The sequence below is a fragment of the Alternaria alternata genome, assembly GCF_001642055.1.
Source record: "Alternaria alternata strain SRC1lrK2f unplaced genomic scaffold CC77scaffold_22, whole genome shotgun sequence".
Taxonomy (NCBI): Eukaryota; Fungi; Ascomycota; class Dothideomycetes; order Pleosporales; family Pleosporaceae; genus Alternaria; species Alternaria alternata.
In genome coordinates this window covers 404149-423769 of record NW_017306211.1, presented here as the reverse complement: position 1 = coordinate 423769, position 19621 = coordinate 404149, and the positions used below count along the sequence as shown (strand labels likewise).

General features: G+C 53.7%; 6 protein-coding genes across 6 annotated transcripts; 5 read left to right on the top strand and 1 right to left on the bottom strand.

The window, feature by feature from the left end:
- Positions 1–704: 704 nt before the first annotated feature.
- CC77DRAFT_400757 (hypothetical protein) lies at positions 705–5222 on the bottom strand. Its single transcript, XM_018531535.1, has 3 exons — positions 4875–5222; positions 1047–4826; positions 705–978 (listed from the first exon to the last, which is right to left on the bottom strand). Exons 1-3 carry the CDS (start codon positions 4918–4920, stop codon positions 809–811), a joined length of 3996 nt encoding a protein of 1331 aa, XP_018381725.1. The 5' UTR covers positions 4921–5222; the 3' UTR covers positions 705–808.
- A 736-nt stretch (positions 5223–5958) lies between these two features.
- CC77DRAFT_971554 (Not1-domain-containing protein) lies at positions 5959–13294 on the top strand. The gene is made up of 4 exons (XM_018535841.1): positions 5959–6629; positions 6711–7026; positions 7083–12985; positions 13047–13294. The coding sequence occupies exons 1-4, from the start codon at positions 6036–6038 to the stop codon at positions 13107–13109; spliced, it is 6876 nt and encodes a 2291-aa protein (XP_018381724.1). The 5' UTR covers positions 5959–6035; the 3' UTR covers positions 13110–13294.
- Positions 13080–13624, top strand: CC77DRAFT_400740 (hypothetical protein). The gene has a single exon (XM_018531534.1). The coding sequence runs from the start codon at positions 13229–13231 to the stop codon at positions 13520–13522; it is 294 nt and encodes a 97-aa protein (XP_018381723.1). The 5' UTR covers positions 13080–13228; the 3' UTR covers positions 13523–13624.
- Positions 13625–14055: 431 nt separating this feature from the next.
- CC77DRAFT_1098444 (hypothetical protein) lies at positions 14056–15859 on the top strand (the record flags this gene model as incomplete). The annotated part of the gene is made up of 3 exons (XM_018529949.1): positions 14056–14151; positions 14337–14648; positions 14710–15859. 3 exons carry the CDS (start codon positions 14056–14058, stop codon positions 15682–15684), a joined length of 1383 nt encoding a protein of 460 aa, XP_018381722.1. The 3' UTR covers positions 15685–15859.
- A 185-nt stretch (positions 15860–16044) lies between these two features.
- Positions 16045–17645, top strand: CC77DRAFT_400674 (dihydroflavonol-4-reductase). Its single transcript, XM_018531533.1, has 3 exons — positions 16045–16647; positions 16710–17059; positions 17111–17645. Exons 1-3 carry the CDS (start codon positions 16404–16406, stop codon positions 17537–17539), a joined length of 1023 nt encoding a protein of 340 aa, XP_018381721.1. The 5' UTR covers positions 16045–16403; the 3' UTR covers positions 17540–17645.
- An 895-nt stretch (positions 17646–18540) lies between these two features.
- On the top strand, positions 18541–19582 carry CC77DRAFT_944700 (pectin lyase-like protein; the record flags this gene model as incomplete). Its single annotated transcript, XM_018534978.1, has 3 exons — positions 18541–18943; positions 18999–19258; positions 19313–19582. The coding sequence occupies 3 exons, from the start codon at positions 18541–18543 to the stop codon at positions 19580–19582; spliced, it is 933 nt and encodes a 310-aa protein (XP_018381720.1).
- Between the last annotated feature and the right edge of the window lie 39 nt (positions 19583–19621).

Sequence of the window (19621 nt, the reverse complement as noted above, 5' to 3'; positions counted from 1 at the left end):
TAGAGTACGGAGAGCGCTAATCAAGCATCGTGCCGAGTAGATACATACGTCACTATCATTTCAGCAACGGACTTTGGTAATCTGGACGTGCTCCGTGCTTGCTCTGTGGTCAAGTGTACTTGGATCGCGGATCCTAACCGTCCCAAACAAACGAATATCCAATCGTCGATTCGGCATGTGCAACCACTTGCCTACATGGGCTGCGAATCTTAAGTGGGTGCTTACCTCAGTCGACCGTCATGGAGTTCCAGCGGAAGCGAAGTAGGTATCCCGTCCTTCCTGTTGGGCGGCCACTGTACCGAGATTTCCTCCTCAAGATGCGACTCGAGGCCATGGATGCTAGACTAACATATATTCATTTGGTAGACACGAGGCTATAACCGAGCCCTGCGCAGGAGCCTAGAACACGGGAAGCGGCAAGGGATAGCCCGGGTCTTAGGCAGCCAAGAATACTTTTCATTCGTGCTAGTAGTACGATACCTGTTGCTACTGGTAAACGACCATTCCTCAATGCATTCGAAGTATCTCGTTTCCGGAGTCAGTGGCCATGTACAATTTCCCATTCATCGTAGAATGATCTGGAGCTATATACGTTGCTGATTAAGCCTATGTGACACGTCGCCATCCCATCTCACTCTCCAAAAAAAGTAAACTTACCATCAAAGAAGATTTACACCTCCAACGCCCAACAACAAGAACGAGGGTATGTGCAAACGCATCGCTGAATCGTAAAAAAGCATCGGTCGAAACCGTCAAAAGTTTCCATCCATTCGTCCTTCCATCCAGCTCATTCACAAAGTCCCAACGTTCAGCATGGCTGGAGGTAGTTCGAAGGCACAAGACCAGGCCGACCAGTGTTACCCACAGGTTCAGCCTCCCACCACCCATCATCCTGCAACCTAAGCACAGCAAGAATGTCTCCCTTTTGGAAACCTAGTTCCTCTGGGATCTGTGCCGCATAGGAATACATCGCGCGTGCTGTTATAATCTGTTAGTAAAAGCCCCTTCCTTCTTCCTGTGATGACAAAGTTGGAAGTAAAACTTACAGTAATTCAAAATCAATCTCCCCTGACTGTTGTAATTCTTCGGCTCAGCCAAACTCTTACTGCGCGCCCTGCTCTCAGCTCTCACACTTCCAATCACACTCCCCGCACTCCCACCACTGGCCCCAAATCCAAACTCACTTCCACCGCCCATGTAGGAAGATTGCGGTCGCGCTGTACTAGCAGTACCGGGCCTCACTGAAGATCCAGAGGTCGTAGGGCGCGCCGAGGTAGCAGTTCCAGGACGACCACGCACACTGCCTCCGTATTGACTGCCGCCGTAGACACTACCATCGCCGCGTACGCTACCCGCAGTCGACAGAGCGAGGTCCATGCCAGCGCCACTGTGAGAACTGGGTGGACGATCTGAAGCAGCAGAGTTGCGGAAAGCCGGGTTCGGACTTGCAGCTCTGGAAGCCGGACCAGGTGCCGCGCGAGACTGGGGTCGGGATTGTGATTGTGCGTAGGCTGGTTGAGGGGGCTGCTGTGGGGGAAGAGGTGATGCAGTTCGCGGTGCTGGGGATGGTGCGCCGCGGGCTGGTTGTTGGAACGAGTTACGTCCTACCGGTGCGCCGTAAGCTTGAGCGGCGGCGGTAGTTGTTTGCGCTCTGGGCCTGCTGCCGGCACTCGATGCGGCATATGGATTGGGTGATGCGGTGCGGCTGAATGAAGTTGCGGGAGAGGCTTGCTGTTGTGCCCTTTGCTGTTGCTGCTGCTGCTGGAGCCTCGATGCTGGTCGTGGGGCTTGTTGTTGCGGCGGTTGCTGGGGCTGCTGTTGTGCTCGTGGTGCTGGTTGAGCTACAGGCTGTTGGCGTGGTGCAGGTTGTGTTGCTTGTGGTTGCGCCCTTGGTGCTGGTTGCGCAGCTGGTGGTTGCTGTCGTTGCGCAGGCTGGTATGTAGAAGGCGAATTGGGCTGTGAACGGTATGAGTTTTGAGGCGCCTGTTGTGTGGTATTGATTGTGGGCCGGGGGCTGATAGCACGTGGAGGTTGTGCGGGAGAGGCAGTCCGTGGTGGTTCTTGCTTTGTGGGACTGCGGCTAGAGGATCGAGACGCCTGACCAGTGTTGAACATGTTCACTTTCTGGTTGACATACATCTGGGTGGTCTTTTGCATTGCACGCGAAGTATGTGCTGGCTTAGGAGCTCCCAAGCGCGACATAGCTGGCTGCTCTGGTGGTTGCTGTGGTGGTTGTTGCGGTTGCTGTCGCGGTTGCTCCCGTGGTTGCTCCCGTGGTTGCTCCCGTGGCTGCTCTCGTGGTTGCTCTCGTGGTTGCTCTCGTGGTTGCTCTCGTGGTGGCTGATCGTATTGTGGAGGAGGTGTGCCTCGCTTTGCAGCATTCAGGTCTGCTACGTTAGAAAGGGGAGTTGGCTTGCCGCCTGCCAGCCTCGAGCTGATACCAGGCGTGCCCGGAGGAGCAGGCGTTGCAAGACCCATGTAACGATCTGCTGTCTGGCGGGAACCGGCCTGTTTGCGATCATCTGTCTGACGAACAGACGTCTGTTTAGTGACACCCCTCAATTCCTCCAGGGCCTGCGCAATCGGGTCAAGCTCCTCCCCTGGCTCTGGTTCCTGCTCTTGTTGCTTCTTCTTGTCTGGCGTGGCTACGTCGAAAACATTGTTACCGACGTTGAGCTGGAAGGTGGCTCGAGGATCAGCTGGTTCTGGACTGGGCGAGGGCGCACGACTTTGAATAGCCCGAGTAACAGGTGCTCTACTGGCAAAGCTCTTGGTGGGGCTGGTATTCTCCTCCGTGGTTTTGCGCGGGGACGGTGCCCATGTGTTGCGATTGCGATTGGCAGGCATAAGAGCTGCCGGAGTCTCGACGTCGTGTTTGCTCTTTCTCCGCGCGAATGGACTGCTGTTGAAAAAGCCTCTCTTCTTTGCAAACGATTGCTCTTCAGGCCCAGGCGGGCTAGTTTCACGGACCGGAGACTGTGCCATTGGCTTACCAGGGGAAGCGGAACCACTTGGTGCCTCAATGCTAGAGAACGACGTAGGGTTTGAATATTCACTTTGCGAATCCTCCCTGCTAGCAGGTCGAACGGGGCTTGGGATTGAGCTGCGATCAGATGGTGCATCAATACGGCAGAATTGTGTCATCCCATCAGCAGGATAGTCGTTGTGTGGGACCTGGTTTTGTTGATACTGTTGGCGAGCTTGTTGCTGTGCTTGAACCAACCGGGGATCTGGCTGCACTGCGCGTGTGATTTGCGGTGATGGAGGTGCTTGTTGTGGCTCTGGCTGTCTTGGTGGCTCCACGTGCTGTCGCAGAGGTTCGATATGGTGTTGTTGTCTTAGTGGTTCGGTGTGCTGTCTCAGAGGCTCAATGCGCTCTTGCTGTCTTGGGGGATCTGTATGTTGCCTCAACGGCTGCACCTGCTGTCTTGGCTGCTCTGCACGTTGTCTCAGTGGCTCGACTTGCTGGTATCGCGGATCCACTTGATGTATAGATTCAGCATGTCGGGAATCAGCACGCGGTCGGGACTGAGCACGCTGTCGGGTAGATTCTACGGATTGACGGCGAGACTCCATGCGCGGTCGAGGAGATTCATGACGCTGCCGGGGAGAATCCATACGCTGCTGCGGTTCGTCCATCAGTGGTGGCGGAGGTTCAATCGGCTGTCTGAACGAATCTACAGACTGTCTGAACGAATCTTTAGACTGTCGGAATGATTCTACAGATTGCCGTGGCATATCTATCGACTGCCTGGGCGACTGTCGGGCGTTGTCGAGAGAGGGCTGTGGTAGCATGATGTCGTCGGGAGCTATTGGGCGTGTCGACTGTGGAAGGCCCAGCTCTCGTACTAGCGGATTGTTCGGATCATTGTGCGAAGAGAATGTGGAAGGCGCTGGTGAGGAAGCGCGGTAGGCTGGATTTAGGGTTCTAGCGAACTGGGCGACTGAGTAGTTCTCGTCCTCCTCGGAGGCTATCGATGAGGTTTCGGCATCTCCCCTGCAGAAGTTGATGAACTTGGGAGGATCAGGAATCTCCTGGCCTGTGCCCGACTCCTTGATGAAGCCGAAGATGTCCTTTTCTACGTCACAGTCTTCGAGTGAGAGGCGCATCTTCTCGCATGAGGCATCGTCACTGACGCATACTGTGGAGGCAATGTTGGCAAAGTTCCAGAGACTGCTCTTCGTGTAGTCGATGCGCTCCTCTTCGAGGTCCTGGAACTTGTCGCAGGCGGCTTTCCAGTCCCGGTTCCACCTGCCCGTGGTCTCTTCGAGGACCTTGACTGCGGCCTCGTATTCACTGCTCGTGGTCGCTAGGTTGATCTGTGTCTTCTCCAGCTTTGCCTTGTTCTTTCGCTCTTCATGTCCCATGACCATGTGTGCCTGCGCTAGGAAACCCTTGATCTTGAGACAGTCTTGCTCGTATCGGTCGCGTGCCTTGTTGACCGTCGATGTCTGCTGCATCTTCAGCTTGAGCAGCTTCTCGATGCCATTCTGAACAATCTTCCTCCGCTCCTTCATTCCTCCGGCGAAAGCGGCTAGCGGCTCCTCCAGCTCCGTCTTCATCTGCTGTGATATGCTCTGATGTGCCTTGCCCATGGACTCGACCTCGGCTCGGATGACATCGCACGACAGTCGTAGAGTGCCCGTTTCGCAGGATCCTAGGGGCTTACGGGAGAGATTGAGGAGTTTCCGCGAGTATTCTTCTTCGATTGCGGCTCGGGCTGCATAGAAGTTCTTGAGTTCGTCGTTGGTGACTTTGGCCGCATGCATGCGGTCGAGCATAGGACCGACGCCCGCGTCATCTTTGCCCCAGAAGTTGTTGGCGACTGCATTGTCAGCATGGTCAGTTTCGAGGTGCTATCTATTTCACATACACGATAGGGAGACCGAAGGCGGCTCCGTCGCCGCTGCACCACCCATGGCGCCTTGTGTTTACTGCTTCAGCGACAGGGAATTGAGAGAGCTAGCAAAATGGGCGAGAAAGCGAATGCTCGCATGTGTTTTGGGGGAAGAATATGGGGTATCTGATATGCAGTCGAGAAGACTGAGCCAGGTGTTGACAGTGGACCAGGGTGCGCTGGCGGTGTACCAGTGGACACCTGTGTTGACGGCCAGCAACATCACCATAGCGACGCGAGCGCCGAGGGGTAGCGCTAACCGCAGGCTATGACGAACCGCCGCCTATGAACTACCACCCCTATTGCGACGTGTTATTGGAGAAGATTGGTTTCTTTTGCCCTGCGTTCCTGATGCGTTCCCTGATGCGGTCCAGGAGGGCTACTACATTGCCATAGCCATCGTCATAATGCAAAGAAGCAAGCCCAACGCAGGGACTTGTTCAGCAAAGGACGTATCCGGGCATCAGCTCTGTCGGAGATATTGGACCTGTGCAAGAGACAGACAGCGCCGTGTGTATGCGGGTGCTGAATGCTGAATGCATGACCCCCGGCCAGTCTCTGTCGTCCATGCCGTCGTGGGTTGAGGTCGCGCAGTTGTGCCCAGGTAGTTAGCTGCGAAAGAACGGATTAGATTACATCATCATCAAGGAGCGACCTGGACTGGCTCTCAGTCGTACAACAGCAATTCATCAGACACGAGATAACTGGAAGGTCCCGGGAGACGTCTGTGACGGGAATTGGATCGAAGAGAGAACAGTCATGAGCATTGAGGTGGAGAGTGGGGTATATAGCAAGAGGGCGCCTCATCGTGTATTTCCATGTCGCAGTGTCTAGCAGCGCAACATTGATAATACGGAGATTGGAACACGGCATCTGAGAAGAGAATGCATCATCTACACTGCTTCGAACTTGGAATCAACCAACCTCTGTGTGCGCGGTCTTGGTGACTGCGCAGAGTGTCATGTCCAACGTGGCAGGTCGCTCTACCACAGGCGCTAGTGCCAAGACCTCGCTCTTCCTGCCTGCATGGCCGACTGAACGTCTGGTTATCACACCCGTGCCCAAAACCCCATCACCACTCCAATCACCCCCCTTCACCCCCACCCGCCACGCGCTACTCATGGAAAGACTCTTTCGATGAGCCAGCAACACCCCTGGGGCGCCCCGAGACCAAACCAAAGCACACGCCTCACGCCCATATCCACGGCAATTGCCCACGAGCAGCGCATCACCAACACGCCCTCACCCAGCAACTCGCGGCCCGCCCAGTCGCCCGCCACAGCAAACTTCCCCTCGCTGCCGCCCGCGTCTTCATCGCGCCTCGTCCGCAGCCGCAAGTCGTCGGCCGCCTCGTCGACGTCGTCGCCCTTCTCGCCCCAAGCAGGACAGCAGCTCCCCGCCAGCCAGCTGCTGTCCTCGAGAGGGTCCAGGACCATAGCGCCCCAAGCTGCCTCGCACTTGGCTTCCTCCGCCGCAGCCGCTACCAACGGCCCAGGTGCACAGTCAAGTAGCGGCGGAGGAGCCTCCAAGCTTGTCCGCGCCTCGCCTTCACTCTCCACCTCGAGCACCACGGGCTCCCCCAGCACAGCCACCAACCCCTCTGGCCCCTCGTCCCAGAACCTTTCTCGCATTGTCATCGCCCAGATATTTCTGCTGCTCAGTCAGTTTGGCCCTGTAAAGGACGACAAAGACCGCGCCAAGTGGGACACGCAAACCGAGCAGATCAGGAAGGTTCGTCTGACCCCGTTTGCGCGCTTGCCCTGCACTCCCTTGCTTGCGCCCCGTCCCTTCCCCATTTACTGACGCGCCCAGCTGGTCGACTCAAACGGCATGGAGGTCTTTTCAAAATACTTCCGCCGCGTGCTGCAGAACAATGCAGCCACCATCTTCGGCACCGGCGCCCGCAACGCCGACAGCAACGGCAGCTACCAGATCCTCCTCACCGAGGTGCACAAAATACGGAAGGAGCCCGAGCAGGCAGACAAGATTGCAGAGTCAATAAGCTCCAGCGAGGGCGACTTGTTCCGCGACTTCGACCTGCAGGCCTTCATATCCCACTTCAAGCTCGACTCGGTCGCGAAGACGATGCTAGCCCTCGCCTGCAGGAAGACAGATCTCCGGACTAAAGGTGGGCATCTCAGCCCCAATTGGCTCCCCCACTGACTTGACGCTAACTTTCACCAGCCGATGCTGTACTGTCCACTGTAGGCGATGACCTGCTAATGGCCGTCGCGCAACCCACCCAGCCAGAGGACATGAGCCACGAATACCTCGCCGCCCTCGTCGAACGCTTACTGCAAGATCCACCACAAGGCTGGGATGAAGAGAAAAAGATGAGCCTAGCGTACGCCGTTCAGATGCGATACCAGCAGACACACCAACAGATCCCCGGCATCGTCGAATCGAAACTGATACTCGTCGAGCTCACAGATGGCTCACGGAATCCTCTGGTCAAGCTGGTCAAACAGGCGGGTCCACAAGGCACAGCTACGGTGGAGGCATGCAAAGAGGTGCTCGCTTCTGCCGAGACGCGCGACATCAGCTACCAGCAAGTTGCCGCGGTGCTCCTCTATCTCGCGCTCTCTACTGGATACAACGCGAAGAACTTTGTTGCCGCACTACGCGAACACCGGACCGGGCAGCGGATAGACTGGCAGGATGTCGTGTTGGCTTTTGACCGGGACCACCTACGCATCGAGAAGCACCAGTTCCTAGCTATATACAACGCGTTGCTCCCTGTTGCCCAAGACACGGAGAAGTTCGACATACAAGCACTATGGGGAGGGCAATGGCAGCACGACTTGACACAGTTATACTTCGTAGTCGCTTTCCTGTCCTCTACACGACAAGAGCTGGACGTGACACAGATCCCTAGGTTACGCACCTCTTACTCGTTGAAGACGTTCGAGAACGCGTCCGATGACGCCAAATCCTTCGCCGAGGAAGCAACCAAACACCCCTTTGTCTCGCTCGACGCGACAGCCGCGCTGTTCAACATGATCTTCCAGACATCCGAGACCTATCACACGGCCCAGCTGATGGGCATACCCGATTTGGTGATCAATCCACACACGGCGGAGTTCCTCGTAGCGGCAGCGGCAGTCCCAAAGCCTTGGGGTGCCTTGCAGGAACAGGCATTGAAACAATTATTTGATCCGTACTTCCTCAAGAAGCTACCCATCTACAACTTCGTCCTCTACGGCCTTTGGAAACAGGATTCCCAATGGCTTACAGATCGATTTGTCGATGCCTACAACGCCGACTCAATGACCCTCAGTCTGGTACTCGAGCACGCGGAGACGAACAACTGGTTAGAGCAACTGATTCGCAGTAATACTGACATCAGCTTGGATTTGGCTGCACAAGCGCACGCGCGCGGCAAGTTCGAGCTTGGTACCTGGCTTGAGCAGACATTCGAGCAGGCCGGGCCGCTATTCCGTCGCATCCTGACTAACTTTCTGAGTGCGCGGGCTGCAGAAGAAATGCAACGAGCACGAGACGACCATCAACCTCTTAACCTACCGCTTGCTGTCAAGACAGTATACCCACTGCTCTGGTTCCTTGCACAGTGCGGTCTCCCTGAGCCGGAACTGCTGCCCTTACAGCGGAACTGCATACAGGCATACCCGAGGTTGATCAACTACGGCGAAGGCGTGGATGACATTATCGACGCCAACGGCCAGAACGGAAACTCGCTTCCAGAAGAGGCAGATAAGAAGATGCAAGAGCATTTCAAGAACATGTACAGCGGTGACAGTGATGTAAGAGACATCATCTCAGCACTCAAGAAGTACAAGGAGTCGCGTGATCCCGCGGACCAAGATTTGTTCGCATGCATGATCCACGGCCTTTTCGATGAGTACAACTGCTTCGGGGAATATCCTCTAGAAGCCTTAGCCACGACTGCTGTGCTTTTCGGAGGTATCATCAACTTCAACCTCTTGTCCCGAATTGCACTTCAGGTTGCGCTGGCTATGGTTCTAGAAGCTGTTCAGGAATATCGACCCGAGGACAGTATGTACAAGTTCGGCCTCCAAGCTCTCATACACTTCTCGAACCGACTGCACGAGTGGCCCAACTACTGCGATCAGCTCCTCATTGTCCCTGGGCTCCAAGGAACTGAGATTTTTGCTAAGGCTGAAGAAGTTGTAGGTCAGCAAGTCGGCGAAGTTAACGGCGATGGTCACAACGGTGTGGGACTGACAAACGGTAACGGTATCGATGATGCTCTCCACCAGGAGCCGGCCATACCCAAGTTCAGCTGCCTCTACGTCGATCCCCCACTCCGCCCAGAGCTGTACGAGGACCCCGACGAAGACGTTCAAGACAAAGTTCTGTTCGTATTGAACAACGTCTCCGAGCGCAACTTGCGCGACAAGATCAGCGATCTCACCGAAGCCGTCGAAGAGAGGCATCACCAGTGGTTCGCAAACTATCTTGTCGAGGAGCGCGCCAAAATGCAGCCTAATTTCCAGCAACTCTACCTCGACATGCTCGACCTGTTCAACGATAAGACACTTTGGGCTGAGGTGCTCCGTGAGACGTACGCGAGCGTCATCCGTATGCTGAATACTGACTCCACGCTGGGTTCTACGGAGCGTGGCCATCTTAAGAATCTGGGTTCTTGGCTTGGTTCATTGACTATTGCCCGAGACCAGCCGATCAAATTCCGCAACATCTCATTCAAGGACTTGTTGCATGAGGGTTACGATACTGATCGCCTTCTTCTTGTCATTCCTTTCACCTGCAAGGTGCTTGTACAAGCTGCCAAGTCTTCCATCTTCAGGCCTCCCAATCCTTGGATCATGGAGATGCTGGGAGTCCTTATGGAACTTTACCACTTTGCAGACCTAAAGTTGAACCAGAAATTCGAGATCGAAGTTCTCTGCAAAGGCCTAGAGCTTGACCACAAGGAAATTGAGCCCACAAACAGTATCCGAGGACGACCCCCAACGGATGAAGAGTTCCTTGGATCCATGGTTCCTGAAGGATTAGAAGCATTCAGTGATCTCTCGATTATGGGCCTGAACCGTGGCGCCCGAGGTCCGAACGAACGATTCTCGTCAGCAGCAATCACGGCAGCTCTGCCCGATTTCACCAACCAGCTCCAGTACCCGCCCTCTGGAAACAGCGCGGTCCCTCCAGCGGCATTGAAGAAGATCTTCCTTACTGCTGTCAACCAAGCCATCCAGGAGATCATCGCTCCGGTAGTAGAGCGCTCTGTCACTATTGCCGCCATCTCAACATCGCAGTTGATCAACAAGGACTTTGCTATGGAACCCGACGAGGAGAAGCTTCGCAATGCAGCACACACTGTTGTCAAGGCTCTTTCTGGTGCCTTGGCCCTTGTTACTTGCAAGGAGCCATTACGCATGAGTATTCAAAACCACATCCGTGTAACAGCTAGAGACCTTCCCGACCAAGCGTTGCCAGAGGGCCATATCATCATGTTCGTGAACGACAATCTTGACCTCGTCTGCAATACGGTTGAGCAGGCCGCTGAAATGTCGTCTCTTGCGGAGATTGACATGCAGATCGAGGAAGCAGTCCGCATTCGCCGAATGTTCCGCAGCTCTCGTCCGAATGAGCCATTCAAGGATGCAAACATCAGCCCATGGGCATTCTATATCCCTGAACCATACAAGCAGATGCCTGGTGGTCTGAATCGCGAGCAGCTGGCCATCTACGAAGATTTCGGTAGGCAGTCACGAGGTGCTCCGCACACGAATAACACGTCCCAAGACGGTGGACGTCAGCTTCCAGACGTCCTCCAAGACCAGTTCGCAGCGGTACCGAACCTCCCAACTCCAGGTGCTGCACCAGCAGAGCCACGCCAACCAGCACAGCAAGCCCGGCTACAGAGTCTTCAAGCCCCTCATGCACCTTTGACACAACAACAACCAAACGGCTACATGGAAGCTCCAGGCTTGGAGCGTGGCCAGCGTGGTGTTGAGGATCTTTTGCTCGAACTGACTCGCGTTATCAAGGAGGCGCCAGAGGAACGTATCAGCGAACTTCAGCCTGGTAGCAGCAATGTTCACCAGGTTTTCGACCAGCTCATCACAAGTGTTGAGTACGCGGGTCCTAACAAGGAGACCTGGGCTTTCCGCATCGCAGGTCAAGTCACTAACCATCTCTTTTCCGACTCATTGAGCCGCTTGGAGGTCGAGGTGATGGCGCATCTACTAAGTCATCTCTGCCAATTGTCTGTCCAGACTTCGCGGCAGGTACTTATGTGGTTGGCGACTCTACACGACGACGACAGGATTTTCAAGTCCACAGTCATGGTCGCTTTGATGGAAGTTAGCCTGATGGATATGCACCGCCTGAACACGACTATCGCTAAGGCCATTCAAGAACGACGTGTCGCCGCAGTGGAGATGCTGTCTAGCTTGATGGAGGAGCTCCTACTTAACGAACATCCAAGTGCGTTCCGTGCCGACTTCGCCATGTCCATCGATGCTCTTACCACATGGCTAGCAGAGGACCCATCCTTCGAGCTTGGGAAGCGTGTGCTCGGCAACCTTCAGGTACCATCCAACGAGCCGATGCTTACGCCACCAGGATCCGGACACAAGGATCAACTTGAATATGTCTTCGATGAGTGGGTGCATCTCCAAATGGAAAGCATGCCAAAGAAGACAGTTGGCGCATTCATCTACCAGCTCCACCAGCAGAAGGTGATGGAAACTCAGGAATCATCTGTTGCATTCATTCGCACCTGCATCGACTCTTCAGTAGCCGCATACGAACAGGAACATTCCGCACCGTTTGGTAACGGTAATGAAGACATTGCGACCGTCAAGATCGATGCACTTGGCCGACTAGTGGTGGACCTTGTCGTTTACCAAGGCGAGCAAGACGGAGCTGTCAAGGAAAGCAAGGCTAGGTATCTGGATCAGATACTCGTCGTTGTCGTGCTCGTTCTCTGCAACCATCACAGCACACGAGGCGATGCCTTCAACCAGAAGGTCTTCTTCAGGTTGTTCTCTGCCATCCTTTTCCACCTGAACGACGCGGTAAAGGAAGAGGCTCTAGCTGACCAGAAGGCTGACGTCTTCCTTGCTGTAGCCAGGGCTTTGTTGGTTCTCCAACCCTCGCACCTCCAGCGATTCACATTCTCGTGGCTGGCACTAGTTGCTCACCGTATCTTCGTACCTGCTATGCTAGAAGAGGGCCAAGGAGACAAGCGATGGGACGTCTACGCTCAGCTTATCGAGACGCTCTTGATCTTTACGGGCAAGCTCATCAAGCCTACAGGAGAGACGGTCATGGCTGAACAGTTCTACCGCGGTGTCCTGCGAGTTCTGCTAGTGATACACCACGACTTCCCTGAGTTCCTGGTCGAGAACCACTTCCGGTTCTGCAACAGTATTCCCATGCACTGCACACAACTCCGCAATCTCATTGTCAGCGCCTACCCTTCCACCATCCTCGAAATGCCAGACCCGTTCACAGCTGGACTTAAAGCTGATCGACTAGAGCATGACCTTCAAGCACCGGTCATCCGTGCCGACATCGCGCAGGTGCTTTCAGATGCAGGTATCAAGGATGCTATAGACAACCTCCTAAAGGGCTCAGAGTTGAAGAACAAGGACGTTGACAAGGTGTGCCAAGCAGTCTACTACGCAGAGGCTCAATCAGCAGCGTTTGAGCTCGTCTCCACGACAGCGAACCCAACGTTGATACATGCAATTACTCTGTACATTGGCATCGCGACTCTAGGGACCGGTCCCGCTAGCGTTCCGATCTTTGATGCAGAGAGCCCAGCTACCAAGGTCATCGAGAGGCTTGTCAAAGACTTCCACCCGGAGGCCAGGTTCCACTTCATCAGCGCCATCGCGAACCAGCTCCGCTTCCCGAACACGCATACTCATTTCTACAGCTACATGCTGCTCCACCTCTTCGGACCCCCTAACGACGATTCGCTCGCATTGGAGATCCAAGAGACCATTACCCGCGTGTTATTAGAGCGCCTGCTAGTCCACCGCCCACATCCCTGGGGACTCATTATCACGCTGTTGGAGATCTTGAAGAACCCAACCTACACGTTCTGGGACTTGCCGTTTGTCAAAGCAGCTCCTGAAGTACGTAATCTTCTACTTGCTTTGCTGTCCAACCATACTGACTCGTCTTCTTCTTTTGAAGGTTGAGCGGTTGCTTAATGCACTGTTTACGCATGCGCAGGCGAGTCCGCGTCCGCTGGCTTAGGCGGCTGGTGGTAGGAACTCGGAGTTTTGCAGCAGAGTGTATTTGATGGGTACTAATAACCTTCCTCCGTTGTTTTTGAGGAAGACTTAAGTAGTTGATCTCCTTCTTCCCTTTTTCCTATGTGGGCATTCGGGTTACTTCTCAACCTGCTTACGGGTATCACGACTCCTATTGGGCTGGCCGGCAAAAAAAAAACAAGGGGGTTAATGACACGTATGTGGAAGGGATCCGAGATGAGCATGGGAACGCAGAAGATGACGTTCGCGGTTTTTGGTATCGTTTTCTATTTCTGGTCCATGATACAAAAGCACGGAGTTCTTCGGAATCGTCACTTGGGGGTATTGCTATACCATTCATGGGGATGCTGCGTTACTAGTCATGTTCATTGCTGTCGCGCATTTCTTGTAGAATAAGCATTGCGAGGCGAATACTTTGTACTGGGTGGATGAGGCGCTCAATGCGAGGTTTCTTACCGTCAAGTGCATACTTTGTAGGATATTATGAATGGTGTTTCCTGCTTCGTCCACGTCGCTTTGGTTTCTTGGTCTATCTGCTTGTGTGAGCTGTGTATCGTGAAGGTGATGTAATGTAAGGATGTGAAGAGGAGGGAAGGTGAGATGGGTATGTATGTTGCAGCTGCTCTTTTCACTTCTCTGTCAGTTCTGGGAGGCGCGTTATCGGTCGTCTTCATCTGTCAACACAGAGTGCATTACGCAAACGCACGCAGCAACAACATCAACAAACAGATGCCTTTTCACTTCTCACCACTCAACCGCCGTGACAACGAGTCCAGGCTCGGCCTTCACCACGTTCGCCTCTACTTGGCTCTTTCCTCTTACTCTGCTTTTTTCTGCCCACAAAACGGTTGTCGTGCTCCTCTCACTCTCAACCGCTATCGCAATCGCTCTCGGAGCTTCTACCTCTTGGGATTCATTATAACGACACGATGACTTCGCAGCTTCAGATTGACGCATCGCCTTCCCCAGGTTACCCCATAGCGTATTTTCTCTGCGATGGCGTTACCGACGCTAAGACTCTCAAGGTGAGTTCTGTTTCTATTACTGCGTTTGCTTGTTGGCATGGATAGAGGAGTTCTAGCAACAGCGTTTACCGTTGTGAGGTCTACACCACCACATTCAATATCCTCTGAATTATCCGGGACAACTCTTCATTCCCACACACTTGACAACTCACCATCCTCGCTAACACTACAAATTACCCTTTCAGACCGCGCTCTCCCTCTCACGCACACCCAAGCTCCGCAAAGCGCGTATCGAAGATTACCGCCGCTCCATCCGTTCAGGCCACGGGGCTAGCACACTAGCATTTGACGCCCGCAATTGGGGCGAGTGGTGCGGCACAGAAACCGTCAAAGGTGTGATTTTCGAGGCCTTGAGTTTGGAGGAGGAAAGGGCGCTGATCCAGTATGTGGGTGGAACTGGAGAGGTCAAGACTGAGAAGATTGAGGTTGCTTGCCCGAGTCTGCTGGGCAAGGTGGGGATGATGAAGACGATCAGGGGCAGGATCTTCGTGCCAGAGGTAAGTCAATGATCGAGGATTGAATGGAGGGTTTAGGCTGACAAGTTGCTTCAACTGACAGGGCGATGGAGATACGCTTGTAGGGAGTACGAGGAGCTTCATGCATAGCGAAAGGAGGCTAGAGCCGGATGAGACCGATACAGTTGTCAGCAGTGGCAGGTCGGCTGAGGGTTCGGCTATGGAGCAAGAGCCCAACAGCGGCGACTTCTCCGAGACAGGCTCGATAGCTGTTGTTGACGGACATCCGACACCACGCATATCGCCTTCAATCGCGACGTTGCACGACACGGATGTTCCGCACCAGTCTCTCGATGAGCTTCCGTTAGCCGACAGTGACGAGTATCTGGAGCCTCTCGCTTACGAGCATCCAGCTGATCCGAGGATTGAGACCAAGGACTGGGCGGCGACTAGCGAGGCTCCGACTACGGGAATCGATGACATCAAGGATACTAGGATCTACCAGGAACTCGTAGAGATGCAGAAACCCAGCAAGGCCGAGGCAGTCGAAGGTTCAAGCGAGATTGAGACTCCGCAAGTCAAGGACATCAAAGATACCAAAGTCTTCAAGGCAATTATGGAGGCTAAGGAACCGCAGAAGGTCGAGGCAATTGAGGAGGCCCAAGCGACTGCCGAGACCACTGACAGCTACAAGCCCTGCCACATGGAGGAGATCAAAGAGATTGACGACATCGACGACGGCAGGGACATCCAGGTGGAATCTGAATACCAGCGGTTTCTTCTGGCAGAGCAGAGAAGATCAAGGGCTGTCTCGATGAACACGTTCGTTTCTGGTACAAGCACCGCGATCGGTGATGAGCGAAGCGTGTCAGCGTCCGCGACACAGCCATGGTCCCCATCTACCCCATGGCGAAAGGAGCATGCTACCGCACCTGTCCGTTCAATTCTCACAGCGACGTCTCCCAGCCAGTCTATGGGCACTGCTACTCGTATGCGGAAGACTAGTGATAGCATCAAGTCCTTGGTTGGAAAATTCGAGAACTTGACTCCTCAAAACACCCAGAGCAAGGGTGCTTGATCGGCGCGAGGGCTTCGCATGGTATGCGACAACACCGTTGGAAAGTGCTACGTCTTCGATGGAAAAAGAAGTTATACACGTATCTGGATGTTCGGAAAGGTATATAGTGGACTCTCTGTGTCTGCTAAGCGAGGCGTTTCGGCGTCCTTTTGTACTTTTCCAGCTACACTACCTGTATTATTGCTTGCTTACCTGTTTGCTTCATTGCTTTATGTCCAGAGTATATCGATGCAAAACGACATGTTTGTTTGCTTCATCTCCCGATCTCCTTGTCTTTCTCGCATGCTGTAATCACATCATCACCGACTTCCAAACTCTTCACAACCGACGCCGCCTAGCTGAAGGTTGTCAAAGCTGAACCGTAGGACTCAAGTCCACACAGCTTCAGAATCGCGAATTCCTCCAACCTCTCGATCAAGATGGAAAGAGAAACTGGTAGAATGTGCTACTGGTATTCGGTTAATACTGCGTGCTGCATCGACCCCGCCTTCCCAAACATAGCTAGGCTGTGTAACTTCAGGCAGCCAGTCACCACGTTGTATTTAATCTGTTTTCCGGCCTTGCGACTGTTGTCTCCTCTTTCTCTTTTCTCCTCTTGAATCTGCTTACATCGTGAGACCAACAAGCAGGTTTTGAGAAGTGTTTGGAGAATTCGGAATTCCAACCCCTTTTTTGCTTACCTCATTCAAGTTACCCCTCCTCTCGGCCCACTTGACGCTATGCCTACAGTTGTCATCAAGCCTGGTGCTACTGTCTTCGTGACGGGTGTCAATGGGCTTATCGGAAGCCATGTTGTCGATCAGCTGCTGAAGCGAGGATACAATGTTCGTGGTGCGGTCAGACAAGTCCAGAAGCACGGATATCTGATCGAGTACTTCAACGATAAGTACCAAGAAGCGAAGTTCGAGCTGGTCGATGTGCCGGATATGACTGCTGGGGGATGCTACGATAAGGTCGTCAATGGTATGTTGAGGTCAGACTCGCTCCTGATACGCCCAGCAAAGCTAAGATGTCTTGATCTCTAGGTATCGAAGGATTCATCCACGTCGCATCACCCATCGGAGGCATCTCAGATGTCCACGAAGCGATCGCGCTAGCTACTAACGCAGGCCTGAATGCACTCAAGGCTTGCGCAAAGGTCCCTTCGTGCAAAAGCTTCGTCTTTACATCATCTTCCCTTGCTGCAACGTTCCCCCACCCCAATGTTGAGTTTTCAATCGACGAAAATACCTACAACGACGAAGCATTGAAGATTTTGGAGAAAGAACCGGGTAAACCAGGATTGTTCGTCTACGCAGCCATGAAGACGGAGACTGAAAAAGCGATAATGAGATGGATGGAAGAGAATCAACCCGATTTCGTACTCAACCGCGTCGTAAGCAGAATCTCTCACCTACTGGGAAGAACGGTGCTAACATTCGAAAAGTTGCCAAACGCAAACTTCGGCGCTGTCTTGATTCCTGAGCACCAAGGCTTTCCGTCAACCATCGAATGGGCCCACGATGCTTGGAAAGGCATACAGTCAGAGAGATGGACAACTTCCGTTGGACCACAGTGGTACATTCATCCTGTCGACGATGCACTTCTGCATATCTCCGCATTGATCCATAGCGATGTGAAAACGGAGCGTCTCTTCGGTTTCGCAGAGCCGTGGAGCTACAACAAGATGATGGACATATGGCGTAAGCTTTATCCCGAGAGAGAATTCCCGGATAACATCGAGGGCATGGGTGTTGATCGGATGAGCTTGCCAAACGCCAGGGCTGAGGAGGTGATGAGCTGGTTGAAAGGACCGGGATCGGGATGGGATAGTCTTGAGAAGGGATTGCGGGAGATGACTGAGAACTGGGATTGAGCGAGCTTCCTTCTTTGTATGTTTGCCAGTTTAGGTGATGCTCAGGTCTTGTCGCTCCATTGGTGGAATGCATGGTTTTGGTCGCCACACATACTCCAGCTATCCAACTAGACATTGTGACCCCATTGCGATCTTGGAGTGTCGATAGTGTGAAAACTGTGCCGTCGCTGCTGTAATTGTGAGAGGATGACTGTGTCACCACTTTGTCAACATGATCGTAGTTGTGGCATTATTTGTGCCACCTCGTCAGTCAATGCTTCGAACAGATACTTCACTTGTACATCAACAATCATTCGTCAGCAAAGCTTCGTTTCCTTTTCCTTCAGTCGATGGTGCGGGAGTGTCTGCGCAACATGAAGATGAGAGATCTCGAAGCGCGGCCGCGGTAAACCTACCCCGTACCTCAAGCCACCACAACCGCATGACCGCTCAGGGCGCAGGAAAATTAGACCCTTGTCCCCCGCAGGCACAGGCTAAGAAACCCAAGATACGCGGGGGAGGAAAGTCGGGGTTGGCGAAAACAAGCCGCCAAGTCGCGGGGTTATTCGTGGAGAAATGCCGCCGATTGTGACCAACGCGAGGCGTTCACTTGGCGACGCATCTCATAGTCTGGGGATTCATCGGTTAAAGATGCGCCAAGTCTGTTACACCACCATCCTCGCATCGTCACTCGCGGAAAGTACATGGATGACATTTCTTCCGCTGGCTTGGGGGCGCAGATGCTGGGGTAGCTTTGGGGAAGCTATGCCCCTGTGCGCCTACACGAGCATATCAAAAGAGATGGTAGCAGGATTTCGCGCGGGATCGCGTGTGGAAAGTGTGCGTGATGAGGCTTCTGGACGGACGGAGAGCTGGGCGAGCAGGTGGTGTGGGAGATATAAAAGCTAGGGCAGCTGCATGCGTTGTAAAGTACCTCTCCTGCACCTCTGCAGTCCTCAATTGACCCAGAATCTCGGTCACAAGAGTTCAATTCCTCTCACAATCAAGATCCAGTCGTCAAAATGAAGCTCTCTACCTCTGTCATCCTCCCTCTTCTTCCTGCCCTCTCAACGGCGGCAGTGATACGTCGTCAAAATGGCGATGGACCACAAGGAGGTGCAGACTCAACCCAGGGCGACCTCGGCGCACGACCTCTTCCACGATTCCCATTCCCGGTGACCAAGTTTCCGGTACCGACTGAGACTGTCGTTCTCAACGAGACCATGTACATCGGCCCTGGTCAGGTCTTCGATGGACAGATGAAGCGATATGAGCGTGAAGAAGGATCATGCAACGAGCAGGCAGAAGGAACCGACGCTGATGCTGTCTTCAACCTCTTGCCCGGAGCCACAATCAGGAACGTAGTCATTGGCAAGCACCAGAGCGAGGGTATCCACGCGCTGGGCGATGCATGGGTCGAGAATGGTAAGCTCCCTGGACTTGGATTGATCGCATTGGTATACTGACGATCCTACGACAGTTTGGTGGGAGGACGTTTGCGAAGATGCCCTTACTTCCAAGGGTCTCAACACCCAGCTCCGCGTCATCGGAGGTGGTGCGCGAAGCGCAACCGACAAGATCTTCCAGGACAACTCGCTAGGTGGAAAGGTCAACATCACCGGTTTCTTCGCCGAGACCTTTGGTACCTTTTACCAGTCGTGCGGTAACTGCTTGAACCAAGCGAAGCGCAATGTTACCATCCAGAACGTCATTGCCATCAACGGTACCCGCATGGGCATAGTAAGCATCCAAAATTCCTTCTCTTTAGATGTTGCTCGACTAACATGTTTCCAGATTTCACCCAACTACGGCGATGAGTACCGCATCAAGGACGCACAGGTCGCTGACGTCGAGCGCTGGGTGGACAAGGAGATTGGAAACAACGTTCAGACCGTCCCATACACTGTCGGCACAGGCCCTGATGAGAAGTACGCGCTGTACAACCTTACTCGCGACCACCTTACCGACTACGAGGGCGAGATTTTGAACCAATACACTCCCGAGGACCCATATGAGTGGCTGGATGAGTTCTGGCCAGAGGGTACTGGTGCCGCGAGGAAGTAGAACGTTAATGTAATAGTCTAGTTGAGCTAATCATTAAAC